The sequence below is a fragment of the Cannabis sativa genome, chromosome 5 (genome assembly GCF_029168945.1).
Source record: "Cannabis sativa cultivar Pink pepper isolate KNU-18-1 chromosome 5, ASM2916894v1, whole genome shotgun sequence".
Classification (NCBI taxonomy): Eukaryota; Viridiplantae; Streptophyta; class Magnoliopsida; order Rosales; family Cannabaceae; genus Cannabis; species Cannabis sativa.
The window spans coordinates 75838426-75857523 of record NC_083605.1 but is presented as its reverse complement, the minus strand read 5'-3'; the positions used below and the strand labels follow the sequence as shown (position 1 = coordinate 75857523).

Below are 19098 nucleotides of genomic sequence, written 5' to 3'. Positions count from 1 at the left end.
ATTATTATTATTATTTAATCTATTGGAATTATTATGTATTATTTGCTCTAAAGACCTCTTGAATTATTGATGTAGTATATATAACAAAATCCATTTCTTAAAATTTATTTTTTAAATCCAACACTACATATTTTTCCTACCTTATATTCTTTCCCACACCCAAAAAAAAATCATACCAACTCTCTCTTTCTCTCTCTCCATAAATTACAATCACCATATTTCTCTCTATATATACATATATATTAAACATATAGAGAGAGAGAAAAAAAGAAAGACTCACAACATATATCGCCATGGATGAATCCTCTTCTGAAATCACAACCCCATTCAGTAAGTTAATTATAATTATTCATATTCTTCTTCAATTCTTTTTCATACTAAAAAAACATAACTAACATAAATTTTTTTATTGGGCCAGTTCTCAAGCCCAAAAAAGACGAAGAACATGGCCCAACAAGTTCATCCTCGTTCTCCTCCTCCAAAACAATAGTCGTTTCAGATGAGGAGGAGAAAGAGGAAGAGACGAACTCACCGGTAGAGCAGGTAGCTCTAACGGTGCCAACCACAGACGATCCCACCATGCCGGTGTTGACTTTTAGAATGTGGTTCTTAGGAACACTTTCTTGTGCTCTCCTCTCATTTCTCAACCAATTCTTTTGGTACCGAAAAGAGCCTCTTTCCATAACCGCCATCTCAGCCCAAATCGCGGTCGTCCCGCTCGGCCAGCTCATGGCATCTAAGCTCACTCGCCGCACATTCTTGACCGGAACTAGGTGGGAATTTACACTCAATCCGGGACCTTTTAACGTGAAAGAGCACGTGCTCATCACGATTTTCGCCAACTCCGGCGCCGGCACCGTCTATGCTATCCATATAGTTACGGTGGTTAAGATTTTCTTCAAACAACACATTACTTTTTTTGTGTCATTAATTGTCATCTTAACTACTCAAGTAAGTAATAGTATTAATAATTAATTAATTTCAAATATTATAATTTATTTTTATTTTTTTATATTTAATTAAATTAAAAAAAATGAAATTGAATGGTAGGTATTGGGGTTTGGTTGGGCTGGGATTTATAGAAGGTATTTGGTGGAGCCAGCAGCCATGTGGTGGCCATCAAATTTGGTTCAAGTTTCACTCTTCAGGTAATTATATATTTAGTCGAGAGTAATTTATGACGTAAATATTTAATTTATTTTTTATTTGTAAGTAAATATTTAAATTTAATTTTTAATAGTAATAATACTTGAATTATAATTTTAGAATTTCTGTAAATACTTGACCGTTAAGTGTCAAGTAAATTGTCAGGTAGTAGTTTATAATTAGTTCATGTTATTAAATTTTTAATTAAAAATTAATTTAAATATATTAATAAAAAATAACATGTGAATAAGTATCTATGAAAATTTCTAAAATATATTTTGATATTATTATTATTAAAAATTAAACTGTATTTATCTGTAACTAAAATTAATTAATTAATATCCTACTAATCAACAATAAATTGTCTTAATTAATATAAAATAGTTAATTATTGATACTAAAAATATTTCTATAACTTTTATGTAGTCCAAATTTTTTTTAAAAAAAACAAATTATAATAAGAATAAACTTTGAACTTTGAAGTAATAAATTATAATATTTTTAGTCTTATGTGAAGGAAATAATTAGTTGTAATAATTATCTCAAAAATTTCAATATATATTATTGTATCTTTATTGTATTATAGCTTAAAAGTTTAAAATAATAATAAAAAAGAATAAATGAATTATTATTTGAAGTGATATATATAATTAGTTATAATAACCTCTTCTTTCATTATAATAAATATTTTAATTTGATCCCACAAATTGTATTAAGAGATGAATATTGTTATTGGGCACCAGTAGTGCCTAGCACTCTTACGACGTGTCGCTTAGCAATTGGCTAGCGATATTATTTAAAAACTATTATATTAAATTATATGGGACTTAATACTTAATTAGACTAACGATATTAACACGTAGGAGGGTGCTTAGCACCACTTATGCCTTTTAGCATTTCTCTTAAGAGATATTAACACATCAACATGGCTTATTTATGTATTTTGTATTCTTCTTCTTCTATGCAATAATGAAATTATTATTTTGATCATTTTGTGTGAAGTGCACGTTGATTTTTTTTTTTTAAAAAAAATAAATATATATTTTTTTTATATTAAATAATTAGTTGGTGAGTTACGATATAATAATATATGTCCAAATAATGATGAGTTGTTTAATTGGTACAAGAAATAATTAATGATATACACGTTTTTGTTTGTTAATCACATAAAAAAAAATCTATATATACGGTATGGCTATTTATGTTGATGCAACTTGCATGTACTATACAATAAATATCTAACCTAAAATATTTCATGCATTAATAATATGATTTTTATTTTTTAGAATAGAATCTACATGATTTTATTTTACGAGGGTTACTTCAATAAATCCCTATTTGTTTCAATAAGAATTTTTTTAGTATAATTTTTTAATATTAGTGTACGTAATAATTATTTAATATCACTTATAAATTTTTAAAAAATTATTGTAATATCGAAAATAAAATTTATATACGAGTAATAAATTTTATTTTTAATACTATAAATTGTTCGAAAATTTTTAAAAATTATAAATAATCTTAAATAAATAACTGTAAAACATACATAATTATATATAAAAGAATATTAGATTAATTTTTTTTTTTTTTTAATACCAAAATATCTATAATTTTGAAAAGTAGATTCTGTAGGTATAGTACGTAATTGTTAATTATTTGGTTGACCATGTAAAAGGTCGACATCATAAAATTCAATGCAATTAATTGAAATAATTATTGGCACACATTGTTTTTTTTTTTTTTAAAAAAAAAAAGAAATTAGTGTGGGGACACATCTTCCTTAATTAATTACAATTTTCCCATTAATATAGTGATTAGTGAATAGTAAAAAAAATTTTTAAAAACAAAAAGTGAAGATGATCATCACATTACTCCTACTCCTACAAACTCAAGTTTTATGAGATTGGGTAAGTTTATCGTTGACCTTTTTAAAATGTTATTTAGGAGAGTTTTTTAGTATGATTTTTATTATAGTTACGTAAGTTGCAATTATATAAGATTATTTGTAAATATTTTTTTTAAAAAAATAAAATAATTTATAGTACAAAAAATAATATTTAAATATTTTAAACACTCACTACTATTTTTCTTATATATATATATAGTAATTAAGCAACTAATATATAATTAACTTTACTTTCAATAATATAAACTATATATTTAGAATTGTTTACAAATTTATTGTGAGGTGTGAGCTACAAATACTTAAATTTAATTTTTAATTACAAAAATTTATTTTTTACGGTAATAATACTTAAGTTATATTTTTAAAATTTCGTATTAAGTATCAACTCAATACCTGCATGACAGTCCCTAATTGATTTAGGTTATTAAATATTTATTTTTATTTAAAACTTAATTTAAATATACTAATAAAAAAATAATACGTAGATAATAATTTAATATTTAACCTACTTATAAAAATTTTAAGAATATAAATTTAGTATTATTACCGTCAAAAATTAAAATTATTTATTTATTTATTTATTTATTTTCAACAAATTATTTTTTCTAAAATTAATCACACTCCATTTGTTTTCTACTATTTATTTATTTATTTTCGAATAAATTGTATGATGCAGAGCCTTACACGAGAAGGAAAAAAGAACCAATGGAGGAGTGACACGTACACAGTTCTTTATAATTGCCTTCATATGCAGCTTTGCTTACTATGTGTTCCCAGGTTACCTCTTCGAAATGCTGACATCACTCTCTTGGATATGTTGGATATTTCCAAACTCAATCTTGGCCCAACAACTGGGCTCAGGTCTATACGGGCTTGGTATTGGTACTTTTGGGCTTGACTGGTCCACAATCTCATCTTACCTTGGAAGCCCATTAGCAAGCCCATGGTTTGCCACAGCTAATGTAGCAGCTGGTTTTTTTTTGGTCATGTATATATTGACTCCATTGTGTTATTGGCTTAATGTGTACAAAGCCAAAACATTTCCAATATTTTCAGACAGTTTATTCAGATCAGACGGTCAGAAATACAACATCACAGCCATCATTGACTCAAAATTTCACCTTGATTTGAGTGCTTATGAGAAAGAAGGTCCACTCTATATTACAACTTTTTTTGCTATGACTTATGGTGTTGGCTTTGCAGCTCTTACAGCTACAATTGTTCATGTTGCTCTTTTTCATGGAAGGTAACCCTAAATTTTAACACCTCATTTTTACTACTAGTCTCTATGTTACTATATAATAATAAAGTATAGGAGCATATTTTGTCTTGTTAGGGTGTATATTTCGCTTATTTATGATAGATTAATAGTTGGAATTATTTCACAAATACACAAAAATAACAAAAAAAATATAAAAATACAGTTTTATGGAATTTTAAATATTTTTTAATTTTTTGATTTTATTTACAGAAAATACGGTCTTGTTATATTGTACTCTTGTTAATTTATTGTTGATTTTTTGTTATTTGTATGTTATTTTTTAGTTTTGTTTTGGTGTTACTTTCATGTAGTTTTCTTAGTGTTTTCGTGTTGTTTTTATAAAAAACCGTAAAAATATAAAAAAAAAAAAAAATCTTTAAACGTAAAAATGTAATTGTTTTACAAACAATAGTATCTTATGTAATTATATCTTAGTAGTTAAATTGATTAAACGGTTTCAATTATTAAAAGTTAAAGTACATCAAGACAAACTTTATTATCAGTCCCTATCATTATTATAAAGTGTCGCAGCATATGTTATCTCGTTTAGAGTATATATTTTGTTCATGCCTGTAGATTTATAGTAGGGTTGATCCAATAGTTTTCAATTAGTAAAGATTAAAATATCATTGATAGAGTGCCATACTTAACTTAATGATTGACAACATAAGTAAATATTTTAAGAGTTACGATTAAAAATCAACTCTTTTATAACAATATATTTTTATGTTATATTTTGTAAAATAACATTTCAGAACAGGTTGTTGATAATTCAAACAAGGTTTTTAAAAATTCAAATTAGAATTTCATTTTTTATTATTTATTTATTTTTTAAAAAATAAAAGAAGAAAAACATTAGATTGATGTTATAGTGTAAAAGAAGACTATTATAAAAGGTGTTTGATAAATTTGTCTTCTTTTATATACATTTTGCACACAATATTCTCATTTTAATATTCATAACAAATAACTTTCTAAACACACTCATTCACTCAACATCTACTTTTCTTAAAACTAAAATTTAGATGTGTGAATATGCAGGGATATATGGAAGCAAAGCAAATCAAGTTTTGCAGATAAAGAAATGGACATACACACTAAACTCATGGCAAAGTATAAACAAGTGCCTGAGTGGTGGTTTATAGTCATTCTTTTAGTAAACATTGCAGCAACTGTTTTTGCTTGTGAATACTACAATGACCAACTTCAATTGCCTTGGTGGGGTGTTCTATTAGCTTGTGCTATTGCATTTTTCTTCACTCTTCCCATCGGTATCATTACCGCCATCACGAATCAGGTAAGAAAAAGTTGAAAAATCTAGCGACTTAATTTTATTATCGTCATGTTTGGCTGAGTTTCTAATTATTTATGCTTTTAGCTTTTTAAGAAATTCTTCTTAAGAAAGTTACTAAATTTGACTTCTGTTAAAAGGGTTTTTAGAGTTTGAGAAGCTTGAAAGTAATTTTCGTATTCTAATTATGATATGAATAATTTTTATTTTTTTTTTTCAATTTTAGGCTCCAGGATTGAACATCATAACGGAGTACATAATTGGGTATATCTATCCGGGTTACCCTGTTGCTAACATGTGTTTCAAGGTTTATGGATACATAAGTATGACACAAGCCATTAGTTTTCTACAAGATTTCAAGCTTGGTCACTACATGAAAATCCCTCCAAGAACAATGTTCATGGCTCAGGTCATTTTTCTTGATTTCTTTCTTTCTTCTTTCATTGCTTCGAATTCAAAATCTTGACATGTTTTCGTGTGTTTTTAGGTAGTTGGAACACTCATAGCGGCTTTCGTCTACTTGGGCACAGCTTGGTGGTTGCTTGAGACCATCCCTGACATATGTCAAGACACATCATCTCTTTGGACATGTCCATCAGACACTGTGTTCTACGATGCATCTGTCATCTGGGGATTGATCGGTCCACGTAGAATTTTTGGTAATTTGGGGACATATGAGGCTGTAAATTGGTTTTTTCTTGGGGGAGCAATTGCTCCAATACTAGTTTGGTTTGCAACTAAGGCTTTCCCACAACAAGAGTGGATTAGGCTCATCAACATGCCCGTGCTGATAGGTGCCACGGGCATGATGCCACCCGCTACGGCAGTGAACTACACCACTTGGATTCTTGCAGGATTTTTATCTGGCTTTGTTGTGTATAGGTACAAACCTGAGTGGTGGCGTCGACATAACTATGTTCTATCTGGCGCGCTTGATGCCGGGTTAGCCTTCATGGGTGTGCTCTTGTATTTTAGCTTAGGATTGGAGGATGTTAGCCTCAATTGGTGGGGAAATGACCTCGATGGTTGTCCCTTAGCTTCTTGTCCCACTGCTAAAAGTGTTGTTATTTAAGGTTGTCCGGTTTATAATTGAAGAATTATTTAGATGGAAGAAATTCACAAAGAATGTGTAAATATCATCAAAGATTTGTTATGTAAATTAACATGGAAGGAAAATCTTTTATTTTGAATTCTTTTTTAATTCAAGATGTTTTGACTTTTGAGTTTTGTGTAAATATGCATATTTTTTTTTTATGTATAAATAATATGGTTGTCCATATAATTTGCAATTTATAGTTTTAAATTTCAACTAATTTAAACCAAACTAAATATGTTGTCAATGGTTTAATTATTTTGAACTATTTACAATTCTATGGTTCAATCACAGTTTTCAAAATTCTCGTTAGCGATTTAAATTAAATAAATTTATATATATATCCTTAATAATTAATATATACGAGTGTGAAGTAAATATTAAATCAAATATCTTTTCATTTACTAATATTAAATAAATAAAAAATTAATTATGTTTTTTGATCTTTGAATTTTTGAATTTTAACGTGTATAAAATCATGCCCTAAACTTTTTAAATAGTAAAAAATTCTCTAAAATTATTAAAATTATTGGAGTAAGGATTTTGTTCTCTTCAATTTTGTTAATGTGTTGATTATCTATATACCAAATGGTGTCACTCAAATTTTAATATGTATCGAATGCCTTCTAAATTTCCATTTTTGTAAATATCTTTAAATCTTACATGTCAATAATTGGTATAATTTATTATATCTCAAAATTTAGTGAAAAAATTTAAGTGCCGTTTGGTAACACTTTTTTAATCAGTTTTCTGTTTTTAAAATTGAAAAATTGAAAATATTTTTCAAAAACATGTTCTATAAAACTGTTTTTACTTTTTAATTTTTTAATTGAGAATCAAAATTTTAAAAACAAAAAAAATCACTTTCAATACTTTTTTAAACACTTTTTTTTTCTTAATCAATATCTTGGAATTCGATCATGACCTGGACTCAAATCCCCCCACGGTCCTGGCGTTGAACCCGCCCTCTGACTTGAACACAAATCTGACCCCGAACCTAGACCCGACGTAAATAAAATCTAAAAATAAAAATGAAAATAAATTTTACAGAACACACTTGTATTTTCTGTTTTTAAAATTGAAAAACAAAAATGGTTACCGAACGTATTTTTGTTTTTAAAAAATTTATTTTTGAAAAACAAAAATATATTCTGTAACCACTTTTGTTTTTCAATTTTAAAAACAGAAAATAAAAGTGTGTTTTGTAAAATTCATTTTTATTTTTATTTTTTGATTTTATTTAAGTCGGGTTTAGGTCCGGGGTCGGATTCGGGTTTAAGTTAAAAGTCGGGCTGTGGGGAGGGGATTTGGGTCCGGGTCTGGTCGTAATCTAAAAGATTGATTAAGAAAAAAAAATTGTTTAAAAAAATATTGAAAGTAATTTTTTTTGTTTTTAATATTTTGATTTCTAATTATAAAATTGAAAAGTAAAAACAGTTTTATAGAACATATTTTTAAAAAAAAAAAAAATTCACTTTTCTACTTTTAAAAACAAAAAACTAATTAAAAAAGTGTTACCAAACGCTTCCAAAATTTTTAAAAACAAAAATTTTACGTGATTAAAAAATTAGAAAATAAAAATGTTACCAAACGTCACCTTAGCATACTTAGCCTTTAGGTTTGGGTTTGGTTACTGATTCCCAGTTTATCGAACTCATATCAAGAACACATAAAAGTACAACCTTTGAACTTTCAAACTGAAAAAAAAAAAAAAAACAGAGTGAGCTTGATCAGATCAGAGAGACCAGTAATGGAAACCCAATCCGATGGAAACGACGAAAACGCTCTACCCACCATTAAAGAACTCCGTCAAACCTTAGAAACTCGCATAAACACCCACCACGCCACTCATCTCGAGCTTCTCTCATCTCTTCAAGCTCATATCCAACCCAACATTGTTTCCACCATTGATCTTTCTCTAAAGGTTGTATCTTTATTCGAAAATCGTCCCTTTATTCCCACTCCTCAACTCCCTCAACCTAAACCAAACCCCAGAAAAACCCTCGAATCAACTCGCCCTGTTTCCAAGACCCAAAACCCTAATAATAATAAACCCCCTTTGGGTTCGAATTCGGAGAACGAGAAGTTTAGCAGCAGTAGCCCCATTGATGAGAGCGGTAGTCCGTTGTCTGTGGTTCGTTCGATGGTGGCGGTTTGTTTGATTGAAAGGGTTCCTTTTTCCCCAATTGATTCTTCGACTGTGTTGAGAAAATTGGAGAATGACCAGTCTGCTACGCCGTCGGAGAAGGCGGCGTTGCGTGAGTTGGGAGGTGAGTCTGGGGCTATACTTGCTGTGGAAATGGCTCTGAGATCAATGGCTGAGGAGAATGGTGGGGTTGAATTGGAGGAGTTTGTTGTTAGTGGGAAATCTAGGGTTATGGTTTTGGCTATTGATAGAACTCGGTTATTGAAGGAATTGCCTGAGAGTTGCCAGTACCAGCCACCCGAATCGAATTCGGTTGATGGGAATGGGAATGGGAATCAGATGGTTGATGTTAGTGGTGGAGTTTTTGGGAGACCAATGCCAGACATGTGGATGGCCCCAAATGATCCACATTTATCCGGGTTTCCCCCGATGTTTCCCGGGGGTGGTCCGGGAGGAATGATGGGTCCTAGGGGTGGTGGTGGTGGTCCTCCTAGACTTATGGGGATGATGGGAGTGCCTAGAATGAGTGTTCCTCCATTTCATAGACCTCCATTGGGTCCTAATGCTTCTGGCTCTAATGGAATGCCACAGAAGGGACTTAGGAGTGAAGATGATGATTTGAAGGATCTTGAGGCACTTTTGAATAAAAAGTCTTTTAAAGAATTGCAGAAATCTAAAACTGGTGAGGAGCTTTTGGACCTTATTCATCGGCCTACTGCTAAGGAAACTGCTGTTGCTGCTAAGGTTTGTTCTTTTGTAGCCTCTTGTATTGGCATATTGTGGAGAAAGACTTTAGTTTGATTTGGAAGCATGCATATTTATGTGTTGTATAGTGTGACTGATAGAAGTAATTGTATATACAAAATAGGCTAATTATGATTTTTTATCTCGCCGGAACTTTGACATGTACCAAATTGACTCATGAACATCTATTATTGAAAGATTTAAGGATTTCCGTGCAATTCCGTTTAGTTTTACTGACATATGCTTAATGTAGGCAATTGTTCATGTACCAAATCGTGTTTTCTGAACTTTTTTCCACGTTAGACACCCTTAAGTAAAATTGAACGGAAAGTTCTCAAATTCAACAATCTCAATAATTCGAGGGAATTTTTAACTGTGAAGTTTGGGGGTACCAAATGTCAAAGTTGGGGCAGACAAATCCTAATTAAATTAGCCTTTGTATTTTTGGCTTTGCTTTGATAGTCAAGAGAGCTAGATAAGTAAGTGAAGAGTACTCAAGTCCATGTAAAAGGTACTTGGATGATGCATCTTAACTTTTTTGATCTTGCTTAGCATATTCAAACTTACCTTAACAATTGGAAATCACTGATGCCTTGTTATGATATTGTTGGACATGAGAACTGATGTAACTTTCAAATTTTCTGTTACTAGTTAAAGTTATTGAGATTTTGCTAATGTTTGTAAAAAACCAAGTTTGATCTCTTGAATGTGCTTCCTTTGTGTTTTTCTTATGATTTCAGACATTTTTATAGTTTATTTCGGTTCTCCTGTTTAAAGTTTTCTTTAAATTTTACACTAATGCTCTTATTGTATTCAGTTCAAAACTAAAGGTGGTTCCCAACTTAAAGAGTACTGCTCATCCCTAACAAAAGAAGACTGTCGACGACAATGTGGTTCCTTTGTGGCATGTGAGAAGGTTAGTGAGCCATACAGTGTGCCATTATTGTTAGCAACCCTCCGAGAATGAGTTATTCGTTTATATTCAGTAAATGTCCTTTCTTAGTATTGTTTTTTTGAAAAACTTCTTTTTAGGTTCATTTTCGACGAATAATTGCTCCACATACCGACATCAATTTAGGAGATTGTTCTTTCTTGGATACTTGCCGTCACATGAAGGTATATAATTTTTTACTTCTTTTGTGATCAATTTCACCCGGTTATGTATTGGTTATCATTATTGATGTTATGATCTCTATGTGGAGTAATGACCGTCTTTCAATTTATAGACGTGCAAGTATGTTCATTATGAGCTCGATCCAACACCAGATGTGTCACCCATGATAATGGGCGCTTCAGTTCTTGCACCTTCCAAACCGTTAAAGCCTCAGCGTGCAGAATATTGTTCACAAGTGGAGCTTGGTGAACCGCAATGGATCAATTGTGACATTCGTAACTTCAGAATGGACATTTTAGGACAATTTGGAGTTATTATGGCAGACCCACCATGGGATATTCATATGGAACTACCATATGGGACTATGGCTGATGATGAAATGCGAAATCTTAATGTTCCTGCACTACAAACTGATGGTCTGATTTTTCTTTGGGTCACCGGGCGTGCAATGGAGCTTGGGCGCGAATGGTATGATTAACCATGTTTTATCATTTAATCAATTGGTTTATAAACTCTTTTGGCAATCCTTTTGGTGCTTATTTATCAGAAGAATCTGAATATCTTTATACTTCTTCAGTTTGGATCTCTGGGGATACAAGCGTGTCGAGGAGATTATTTGGGTAAAGACTAATCAACTCCAGCGAATTATTAGAACAGGGAGAACTGGTCATTGGCTGAATCATAGCAAGGAGCATTGCCTCGTTGGAATCAAGGGAGATCCAATAGTTAACAGGAATATTGATACTGATGTTATCGTTGCAGAGGTTAGAGAGACAAGTCGTAAGCCAGATGAGGTTAGTAGAACATAAATACACCTTAGAAGCTTTGAAGTATAGATATATAATCTTATTTATGTTCTTATTCAGGTTTACTTTAATGTAAGTTGAGTTATCTCTTGTGTATTCGTGCAGATGTATCCTCTGCTGGAGCGAATAAGTCCAAGGACGAGAAAGCTCGAATTATTTGCTCGCATGCACAATACTCATTCAGGGTAATATTTTGTCTCACTTTTACACTTCTTACATGAATATCTTTAAGTCCCTTTTTCGTTTTGCTGCAAACCTATGCAATGATTTTCTTGATCACCCGCATAGCTTGAAGAGACGAACTTATCTAAATTTATAATACATACTTGTTAGGCAGTCTAAATTTATCTAATTCTGTGTAGCCTGTAGCTTCATGAAACCTCGAGTTTAAACAATCAAGTAGGGCGAATACATTGAGGACTACTCATTCTCCTATGCGTTTCTTTGGCTTAATGACGTTTCCTTAATTATCATCTTTCATCAGGTGGATGTCGCTCGGGAATCAGTTGCAAGGAGTACGCCTAGTCGATGAAGGCCTGCGAGCAAGGTTTAAGGCTGCCTATCCCGAGGTGGAAGTTCAGCCTTCTTCTCCACCAAGAGCTTCGACTATGGATATTGACTCCAATGCAGCTCCTATGAGGAGTCCATTTTCCCCAACAGAGCAGCCAAAGCCAACCCCTGCTCAATTTACAGAGCCTGCAGCTCCCGCAGCACCCTATGCTGCGGCTGCTGCTTCCGAAGATAGTAAGCCAATGGGTGTGGATGTTGAAATGACTAGCTGAAGTAAACCACTAAATTCAATGTTGCATCATCAGCTATGCCTTTTCATACAGAGAAGAAAATCAACATTGTCCAGTTTTTTATGGTCAATTTCTTGAGAGCTTGAAGGAGAACCTTATCAATATCATTACATTTGTTTCAAGTTGTTATATTAATTTATTCATGAAGAGAAAGAAGAAAAGGGAATATTAACAAATTAATTGTATAAGAGTTGTTATTAGATTAGGCCTGATATGTAATACCATATTTTTGGTTAAAATGATGTAAAAGATTTTGATTATTTATTGCTGCTGTTAATCCCTTTGCTCCACAATTGTCTTTTCCCACCCTCTCATTCAAAAAGGTTGAAATAAAATTTACAAGAACATGTTCCAGTTCCCTTGGGCTGTGTTTTGCACAATCTTGTTGGTTCTGGTTTGAATTCTGCAGCAACCATTGGCACGGATTTCAGCCGTTGGTTTGAGTCTTCTTCCCAGAGGGCGGTCGGGTTTAGTAGAGGAGGGTTTAAAATGATCGCTTGGTCCCTTTGGAAAGCTTGAAATGAGTTATTATGGAACGGTTAAGTTGGGACAGCTGCTGAAATTGTTGTTAGTGCACGTTCAGACCTTGCTCAATGGAGTTATGTTCAAACTCATATTTTTGAGCCCTTGCTGCAGCCTCCTGAAATGCACAGTAGGGAGAGCATTGGTCTAAACCCGAAACTAATACAATCAAAGTAAATGTGGATGGCGTAATTTTTACAAATGACGGTACATACAATTTCTATTAAATTTTGTCAAGATCTCGTCTATTTTTAAGGGTTTAAGACCTCTATTTTATTGGATCGTGTGTAAAGGTCATTTCTAGTTTTTAATAGTAGTACCCATTTGTGAAATGTGGCCCGAAGCCATTTCAGAATATTATTAGTTTGACATTAAATTTGGTTAAAATAGCCTCATCATTCAAAAATTGAAAATATTTTTCTTTTCAGTAAAATGTTTAACAAGTTTTTTCCTTACTCATATACTCATTAGTGTTCTCTTAAAAGCTCAACCTACACATCTCGAATTTTTTTGAAATTTTACAGGGACAAAGCCAAGACCGTTGTGCATCATTTTTCTATTGAACATGCTGAGCAGAAAAGTAGTTTGCAAGCACTAACAATAATTTTAATCAAAATATTAAAAATCAGATATTTATGGTAGTGGTACCCCTTTGTAGAATGTGACCTAGACCTATTTCGAAATATTTTTTCCTACTAGTCACAATGAATTTGTACTACTAAGATGTCAATGTAAAGATTGGTTTTTCGTTAAATTTAATTAAAATGACCCCCTAATTTAAAAATTGAAAATATTCTTTTTTTCAAGATAAATTTTAACAAGTTTTTTCCTTACTCTTACACTTGTTAGTGTTATCTTAAAATCTCACTCTATACATCTCGAAAAAAAAGTGAAATTTCACATGAAGGAAGCCAAGACCGTTGTGCATCACTTTTCTATTGGACACATTGAGAGAAAAAGTAGTTTTCAAGCACTAACAATCATTTTAATCGAAATAGTAAAAATATCACATTTCTGATAGTGGTACAGTGATGTGGTGGCTGAAAAAGGAAATGTTCAACTAGCCGTTGCAGAAGCTGTTGGTATCAAAGAGGCTTTAAGTTGGATCAAGTGGAAAAAGTGGTTGAATGTCATCGTTGAATCGAATTCACTTGTTGTAGTCCAAGCTATCCAAAGTTCTTTATCTTTAGCATCTATTTTTGGTCTATTGATTTTAGATTGTAAAAGTTTGTTAGATTGTCTGGTTAATATTTTTGTTTCTTTTGTTACGCGATCTGCTAACAAAACCGCTCATTGTTTTGCTCGCGGTTCTTGTTCTTGTTCTTGGTCAGATTGTATGTTTAATGTCAGCAATATTCTTAATGTTGTACATTCTTCTATAATGGTTGATTTGGTTATTATAAATTAATAAAGTTTTCACCTTCTATTAAAAAAAATTACAAAATTATAAGGCTAAATATCATATCCAAAATGAGACAAGATATTATTTTAAGCCTAATTTTCGATAATTAAAATGTAACACCTCACAAATAAATTATCATTAAATTTTATTTTGTCCTATCTTGAAAAATACAAAGTCTGAATTCTAATCAACAAAATATAAAGTCTAAATTTTATAATTGTTTATAAAACATCTAAAATGGTATTGGGTAAGTCTACTATGCACCCCCTAAAAGGGTGTTTTGGTAAATCTTCTATATATTTCGGCATACAAAAAAAATTTTAGTAATTTTTTTTTTCATAATCTTGTATGTTATAGTTATTTGGGATCACTTATAAATTTTCAAAAATATTTGAATAATTTACAATGCTGAACATAAAATTTACATATTTTGTTGCACTCACAATTATTTTTTCTCATACGCATTGTAAGTAATTGTTTAAACCTAATTTTTAGTACTGTAAACCATTCAAAATTTTCTTAAAATTTACAAATAAAGCTAAATAACTACAACATACGAGATCGTGTAAAAAAAATTGACCAAATCTTTTTTAAATGCCAAAAACTAACTAAAAAATCAATCAAAACAACCCTTTACTACTCGAGAAATTTCCAATAGGAGTGTTAATGGGTCGGGTCGGATCTGATCCGGCTATGATCCGACCTGATCCAGATCATGTAAGGATCTGCCTTGCCCCGTCTCGCTAGATCAGATACTCAGATCGTTTCAGATTCGACCCGACTAATTCAGATCGAATCTGATCCGACCGACTTATTCGGATCGAATCTGATCCGACCTAACTATTTTTTTTTTTGAGAATTTTAATATTATCTTATAATTTTATGTCCACTTTAATTTTATATCAATGCGTCCGGGTCCCGGGTCCTGGTTCCAGGTCCGCGTCTCGGTCCGGGGTCCCGGGCCCGGGCCCGGTTCCAGTTCCGGGGTTGGGTCCTGGGTCCTGGGTTTGGGTCCGGGTCCCGAGTTCGGGTTCGAGTCGCGGTCCCGGGTCTGGGTCCGGGTCAAGGTCCCGGTCCCGGTCCCGGTCCAGGTCCAGGTCCCGGGTCCCGGGTCTAGGTCCCGGTCTGGGTCCTGGGTCCGAGTCCGGGTCCGGGTCCGAGGTCTGGGTTCGGGTCTGGGTCCGGGTCCGGGTCTGGATTTGAGTTTGGGTCCGGGTCCCGGCCCCGGTCCTGGGTCTGGGTCTCGGGTCCGGGTCCGGGTCCGGGGACTGGGTCCGGGTCGAGGTCTGGATCTGGGTTTTGGGGTCCAGGGTCCGGGTTCTGGTGCCTCGGGTCCCGGGTTCTGGGGTCCATGGTTTGGGTTCTGGGGTCTCGGGTCCCGGTCTCGGTCCGGGTCCAGGTTCGGGTTCGGGGTCCGAGTTTGGGTTTGGGTCCCGCGTCAGGGTTCGGGTCCGGGTCCGGGTCTGGGTCAGGGTTAGGGTCCGGGTTCGGGTCTGGGTCTCGGGTCCCGGTCCGGGTGTAGCTTCGAGTCTGGGTCCGAGTCCGAGTCCAGGTCCCAAGGGATCCGAGTCTTAAATTAAGTTTTTTTCTTTTTTTTTTTAAATTAATTGAAATCGAGTCGGATCAGATCCGATTCAGAAAAAAATAAGGCGGGGCGGAGCGGATCTGATCCAAGATCCAATAAGTATCCGAATGTTTCGGATCAGAGATGATTCGTCGAGTCGGAGCTCCAACCCGCTCCAACTAAATGGATCTTTTTGACATGCCTAATTTCCAATGGTATTTACTCACTCATACTCATATTATTATGCTATTGGGAAAGTTATAATTTCCTTCACTTTTCTTTGTTTTCTTTTCAAGTGTGTACATTGAGAAACTAAAACATACATGCTCAAGTATGGCCTTGTTTTGTCTTTTATTCTCTTTGAGCTCATAGTTAGCCACAAAACATTTCAACTTGGAAGATCTGTCATTTTGATAAATAAATATATAATGTCTGACCCACTAACATGGGACACTGTCGAAGCAACATGCAAAACCCAGCTGGCAAATTCAATAACAAAGCCCCTCACTTTTATCACCTTAATTGCCGGTCTTTGTGTCTATGTCTATTATTTCTGCTTTCTCTTGATTTGTCAAATTTTAGTTCATTTACATTAAAATGTGTGTTTATCTTTTTAGAAATTACCAAAAATGAGATAAAGAAGTAAACTTTATACAACTTTGTTAAACTCAAAAACATTTCATTCAAGCTTCATTCTTTCTCAATAGTTTATAGCATCGACATACAAAATCTTTCATTTTCCCCAATAAAAATTTCATTTAAACAAATATCAATATCAAAATGATGAGGGTACAAATTTACAAAAACAAAAGAAAAGGGTGTTGTTTACTTTCTCTTGTTTTGTCAAATTTTACTTCTTTCATTAAAATGTGTGTTTGTCTTTTTAGATAAGGAAGTAAAAATTTACGAATGAGTTTACAATGCACTCTTAACAAAATTTCAGTAAAAGTTTTATTTATTTCAGCATGTAAGAGAATTTTTTAATTAAATTTATTTTAATAATTGTGTACGCTATAATTATTTAAGATTACATATAGATTTTAATAAATTAATTTATAATATTAAAAGTAATTATTTTTCAGCACTATAAATTATTTAAATTTTTTTAAAAATTTACAAGTAATCTTAAATATGTTACAACTTATATATGCGATAGATAAAAAAAAATAATTAGCCTAAAAAAATTATAGAAAATCTACATAACAACCCTTTAAGTATAAGGGTTTAATACATAAATTTCCAAAACTTTATACAACAACTTTGTAAAACTCAATTCAAGCTTCAATCTTTGTCAATACAAATACAAAATCTTTCCTTTTTATCCCCAATAAAGAATTACAAAACCAATAATTTCACATAAACCAATATCAATATCAAAATTACCCAAAACAGAAATATAAGGGGTGTAGTTTTCATATGGTTTTACCAAATATTGCAAAGTACCAAAAATCCAATACAAACAGCCATGGAAAGTGAAAAACTCAATGAAGATGATGAAGAAGGTGGAGCTGGGATGGTGCCAAAGGCTGTTTGATATGAAGGTGCAGCAGAGTCTGATGCAGAGGGACCATAAGAGGGAGAGAATGCTGTGGCAGTGCCATTCCCAACCAAAATGTAAAGCTTTTGCTTCTTTTCACAATGACCAGGCTTTCCACTTGTAAAGAAGTATTCTCCTTCTGAAGTTATGTTAAACAAAGAATTTCCATTGTCCATGTACAAAATTGGATCTTTAAGGTTGCAGCTGTTGTAGGATTGTTTGCTGACTTGAATCACTGAATCTTGACTTGGTGGGTACAAAAACACTGAAATAAAAATCAAATCTTTATGTCATTAACTATCATAATGGGGGGAAATAGTGTGATTTTACACATGGGGTTTTTTTATAATGTTGAAAAAGAGAAACTTGTATAGAAAAAAATGTGTGATTTCTCAGATGGGTTTTTGTTAAAATGTTGAAAAAGAGAAAGTTATATGAAAAAAATGAAGTCTTTGTGATCAAATATCATAATGGGGAAAAATAGTGTGATTTCCCAGATGGGTTTTTGTTAAAATGTTGCATAAGAGAAATTTATACGGAAAAAAATGAAATTTTTTAGTGATCAAATATCATAATGGGGAAAAATAGTGTGATTTTTCAGATGGGTTTTTGTTAAAATGTTGAAAAAAGAGAAAACTTACATAGAGAATCTCCATTCTTGAAAGTGTGGTATTTTGACCATTTGACATAGACTTGTGGATTTGCTGAAGTGGGTATTCCCCAAGAATCTAAATCTCCAACTTTGTACTTAGAACACAAGACTTTATTAGCTTGAAATAATAATGTGAGCAAAAGAGAAGCCAATAAGAGTTGATATGTAGGACAAGTAGTAGTAGTAGTACAAGTCCTAAAAATGGCCATTATTGTTCCTCAAAGCTTCCTTAAGGTTTCCTTTTTCTTTTCCCTTTTTTCCTCTGAAATATGAAATTTTGAAGTGATTCAAAGAAGTATGAGGAGTACTAAAAGAGTCACTACTAGCAATCTTAAATTAATGGCCTTTTGTTTCTATAGACAGATGGCATAAAGGGTAATTTTACTTAAATACCCTTCTTTTAAGGGGACAAGTTATGCTGGATTTTATCTTTGCTGAGTTTTAGAGATCTTTTAATAAGTTAAAATGTCAAAGTCAAACACAATTTATAAATCAATCCAAAGATTTATTTTTCATTTTAATTAAAAAAAATAGTGATCTCTTATATAAGATTATTAAGCTAATAAAGATTTTTGTCTTGAATTTTACTTTGTACTAAATTATGTATTTTAAATTTTTTTGAATTGTTAAAAATTTTCCAATATTATTAAATGGGAAATTTAATTTTTTATGCTTACATGTGCTTAAATATTTTTTTTTCTAAACTCATAATAACTAATATTTGTAGAATATGACAACTTTTATGATATCACTAAAATACCTCCCATATACACAATCGGACCCCCCCTCATCAGACACAATCGGACCCGTCGGACCCCATATCGGACCCCCCATCGGATCAACGTCTCCTACCTCGCAAACTTGCAGATTCATTAATCCCATCGGACCCTATCAGACCTACATCGGACCTTGCCCCAGATTACAGATTTGAGATTCTCAAAAACAGAACACGAACTCACCTTTGACAGAAAATTCATGTTATACATATTCATGTTATCGGACAGCAATTGGACTGCCATCAGACGGCATCTGCCCGACCAACATGAAAAAATTGAAAAAAAAAATTACCTTAGACATTGCCACCGGTGATTTGTTGCCACACCAATTGAGTCTT

At 32.5% G+C, this 19098-nt stretch overlaps 3 protein-coding genes across 3 annotated transcripts; 2 read left to right on the top strand and 1 right to left on the bottom strand.

The window, feature by feature from the left end:
- Positions 1–108: 108 nt before the first annotated feature.
- LOC115717268 (oligopeptide transporter 7) lies at positions 109–6810 on the top strand. Its single transcript, XM_030646237.2, has 7 exons — positions 109–330; positions 419–951; positions 1051–1148; positions 3729–4298; positions 5355–5610; positions 5831–6013; positions 6092–6810. Exons 1-7 carry the CDS (start codon positions 294–296, stop codon positions 6674–6676), a joined length of 2262 nt encoding a protein of 753 aa, XP_030502097.2. The 5' UTR covers positions 109–293; the 3' UTR covers positions 6677–6810.
- Positions 6811–8295: 1485 nt separating this feature from the next.
- LOC115716250 (N6-adenosine-methyltransferase MT-A70-like) lies at positions 8296–12600 on the top strand. The gene is made up of 7 exons (XM_030645009.2): positions 8296–9587; positions 10405–10503; positions 10620–10703; positions 10814–11169; positions 11279–11495; positions 11613–11692; positions 11992–12600. Exons 1-7 carry the CDS (start codon positions 8448–8450, stop codon positions 12287–12289), a joined length of 2274 nt encoding a protein of 757 aa, XP_030500869.2. The 5' UTR covers positions 8296–8447; the 3' UTR covers positions 12290–12600.
- Positions 12601–16993: 4393 nt separating this feature from the next.
- LOC115715585 (early nodulin-like protein 8) lies at positions 16994–18387 on the bottom strand. Its single transcript, XM_030644223.2, has 2 exons — positions 17974–18387; positions 16994–17597 (listed from the first exon to the last, which is right to left on the bottom strand). The coding sequence occupies exons 1-2, from the start codon at positions 18191–18193 to the stop codon at positions 17218–17220; spliced, it is 600 nt and encodes a 199-aa protein (XP_030500083.2). The 5' UTR covers positions 18194–18387; the 3' UTR covers positions 16994–17217.
- Between the last annotated feature and the right edge of the window lie 711 nt (positions 18388–19098).

Bases quoted from the DNA above. Each gene is read 5' to 3' on its own strand.
- LOC115717268 (XM_030646237.2), top strand. From the start codon at position 294: ATGGATGAATCCTCTTCTGAAATCACAACCCCATTCA. The intron at 5,611-5,830 runs GTAAGAAAAAGT...TTTCAATTTTAG, and splicing joins TTACCGCCATCACGAATCAG to GCTCCAGGATTGAACATCAT. The intron at 6,014-6,091 runs GTCATTTTTCTT...GTGTGTTTTTAG, and splicing joins GAACAATGTTCATGGCTCAG to GTAGTTGGAACACTCATAGC.
- LOC115715585 (XM_030644223.2), bottom strand. From the start codon at position 18,193: ATGGCCATTTTTAGGACTTGTACTACTACTACTACTTGTCCTACATAT. The intron at 17,598-17,973 runs GTAAGTTTTCTC...TTTTTATTTCAG, and splicing joins CAAGAATGGAGATTCTCTAT to TGTTTTTGTACCCACCAAGT.
- LOC115716250 (XM_030645009.2), top strand. From the start codon at position 8,448: ATGGAAACCCAATCCGATGGAAACGACGAAAACGCTCTACCCACCATT. The intron at 11,170-11,278 runs GTATGATTAACC...ATACTTCTTCAG, and splicing joins ATGGAGCTTGGGCGCGAATG to TTTGGATCTCTGGGGATACA. The intron at 11,693-11,991 runs GTAATATTTTGT...ATCTTTCATCAG, and splicing joins ATGCACAATACTCATTCAGG to GTGGATGTCGCTCGGGAATC.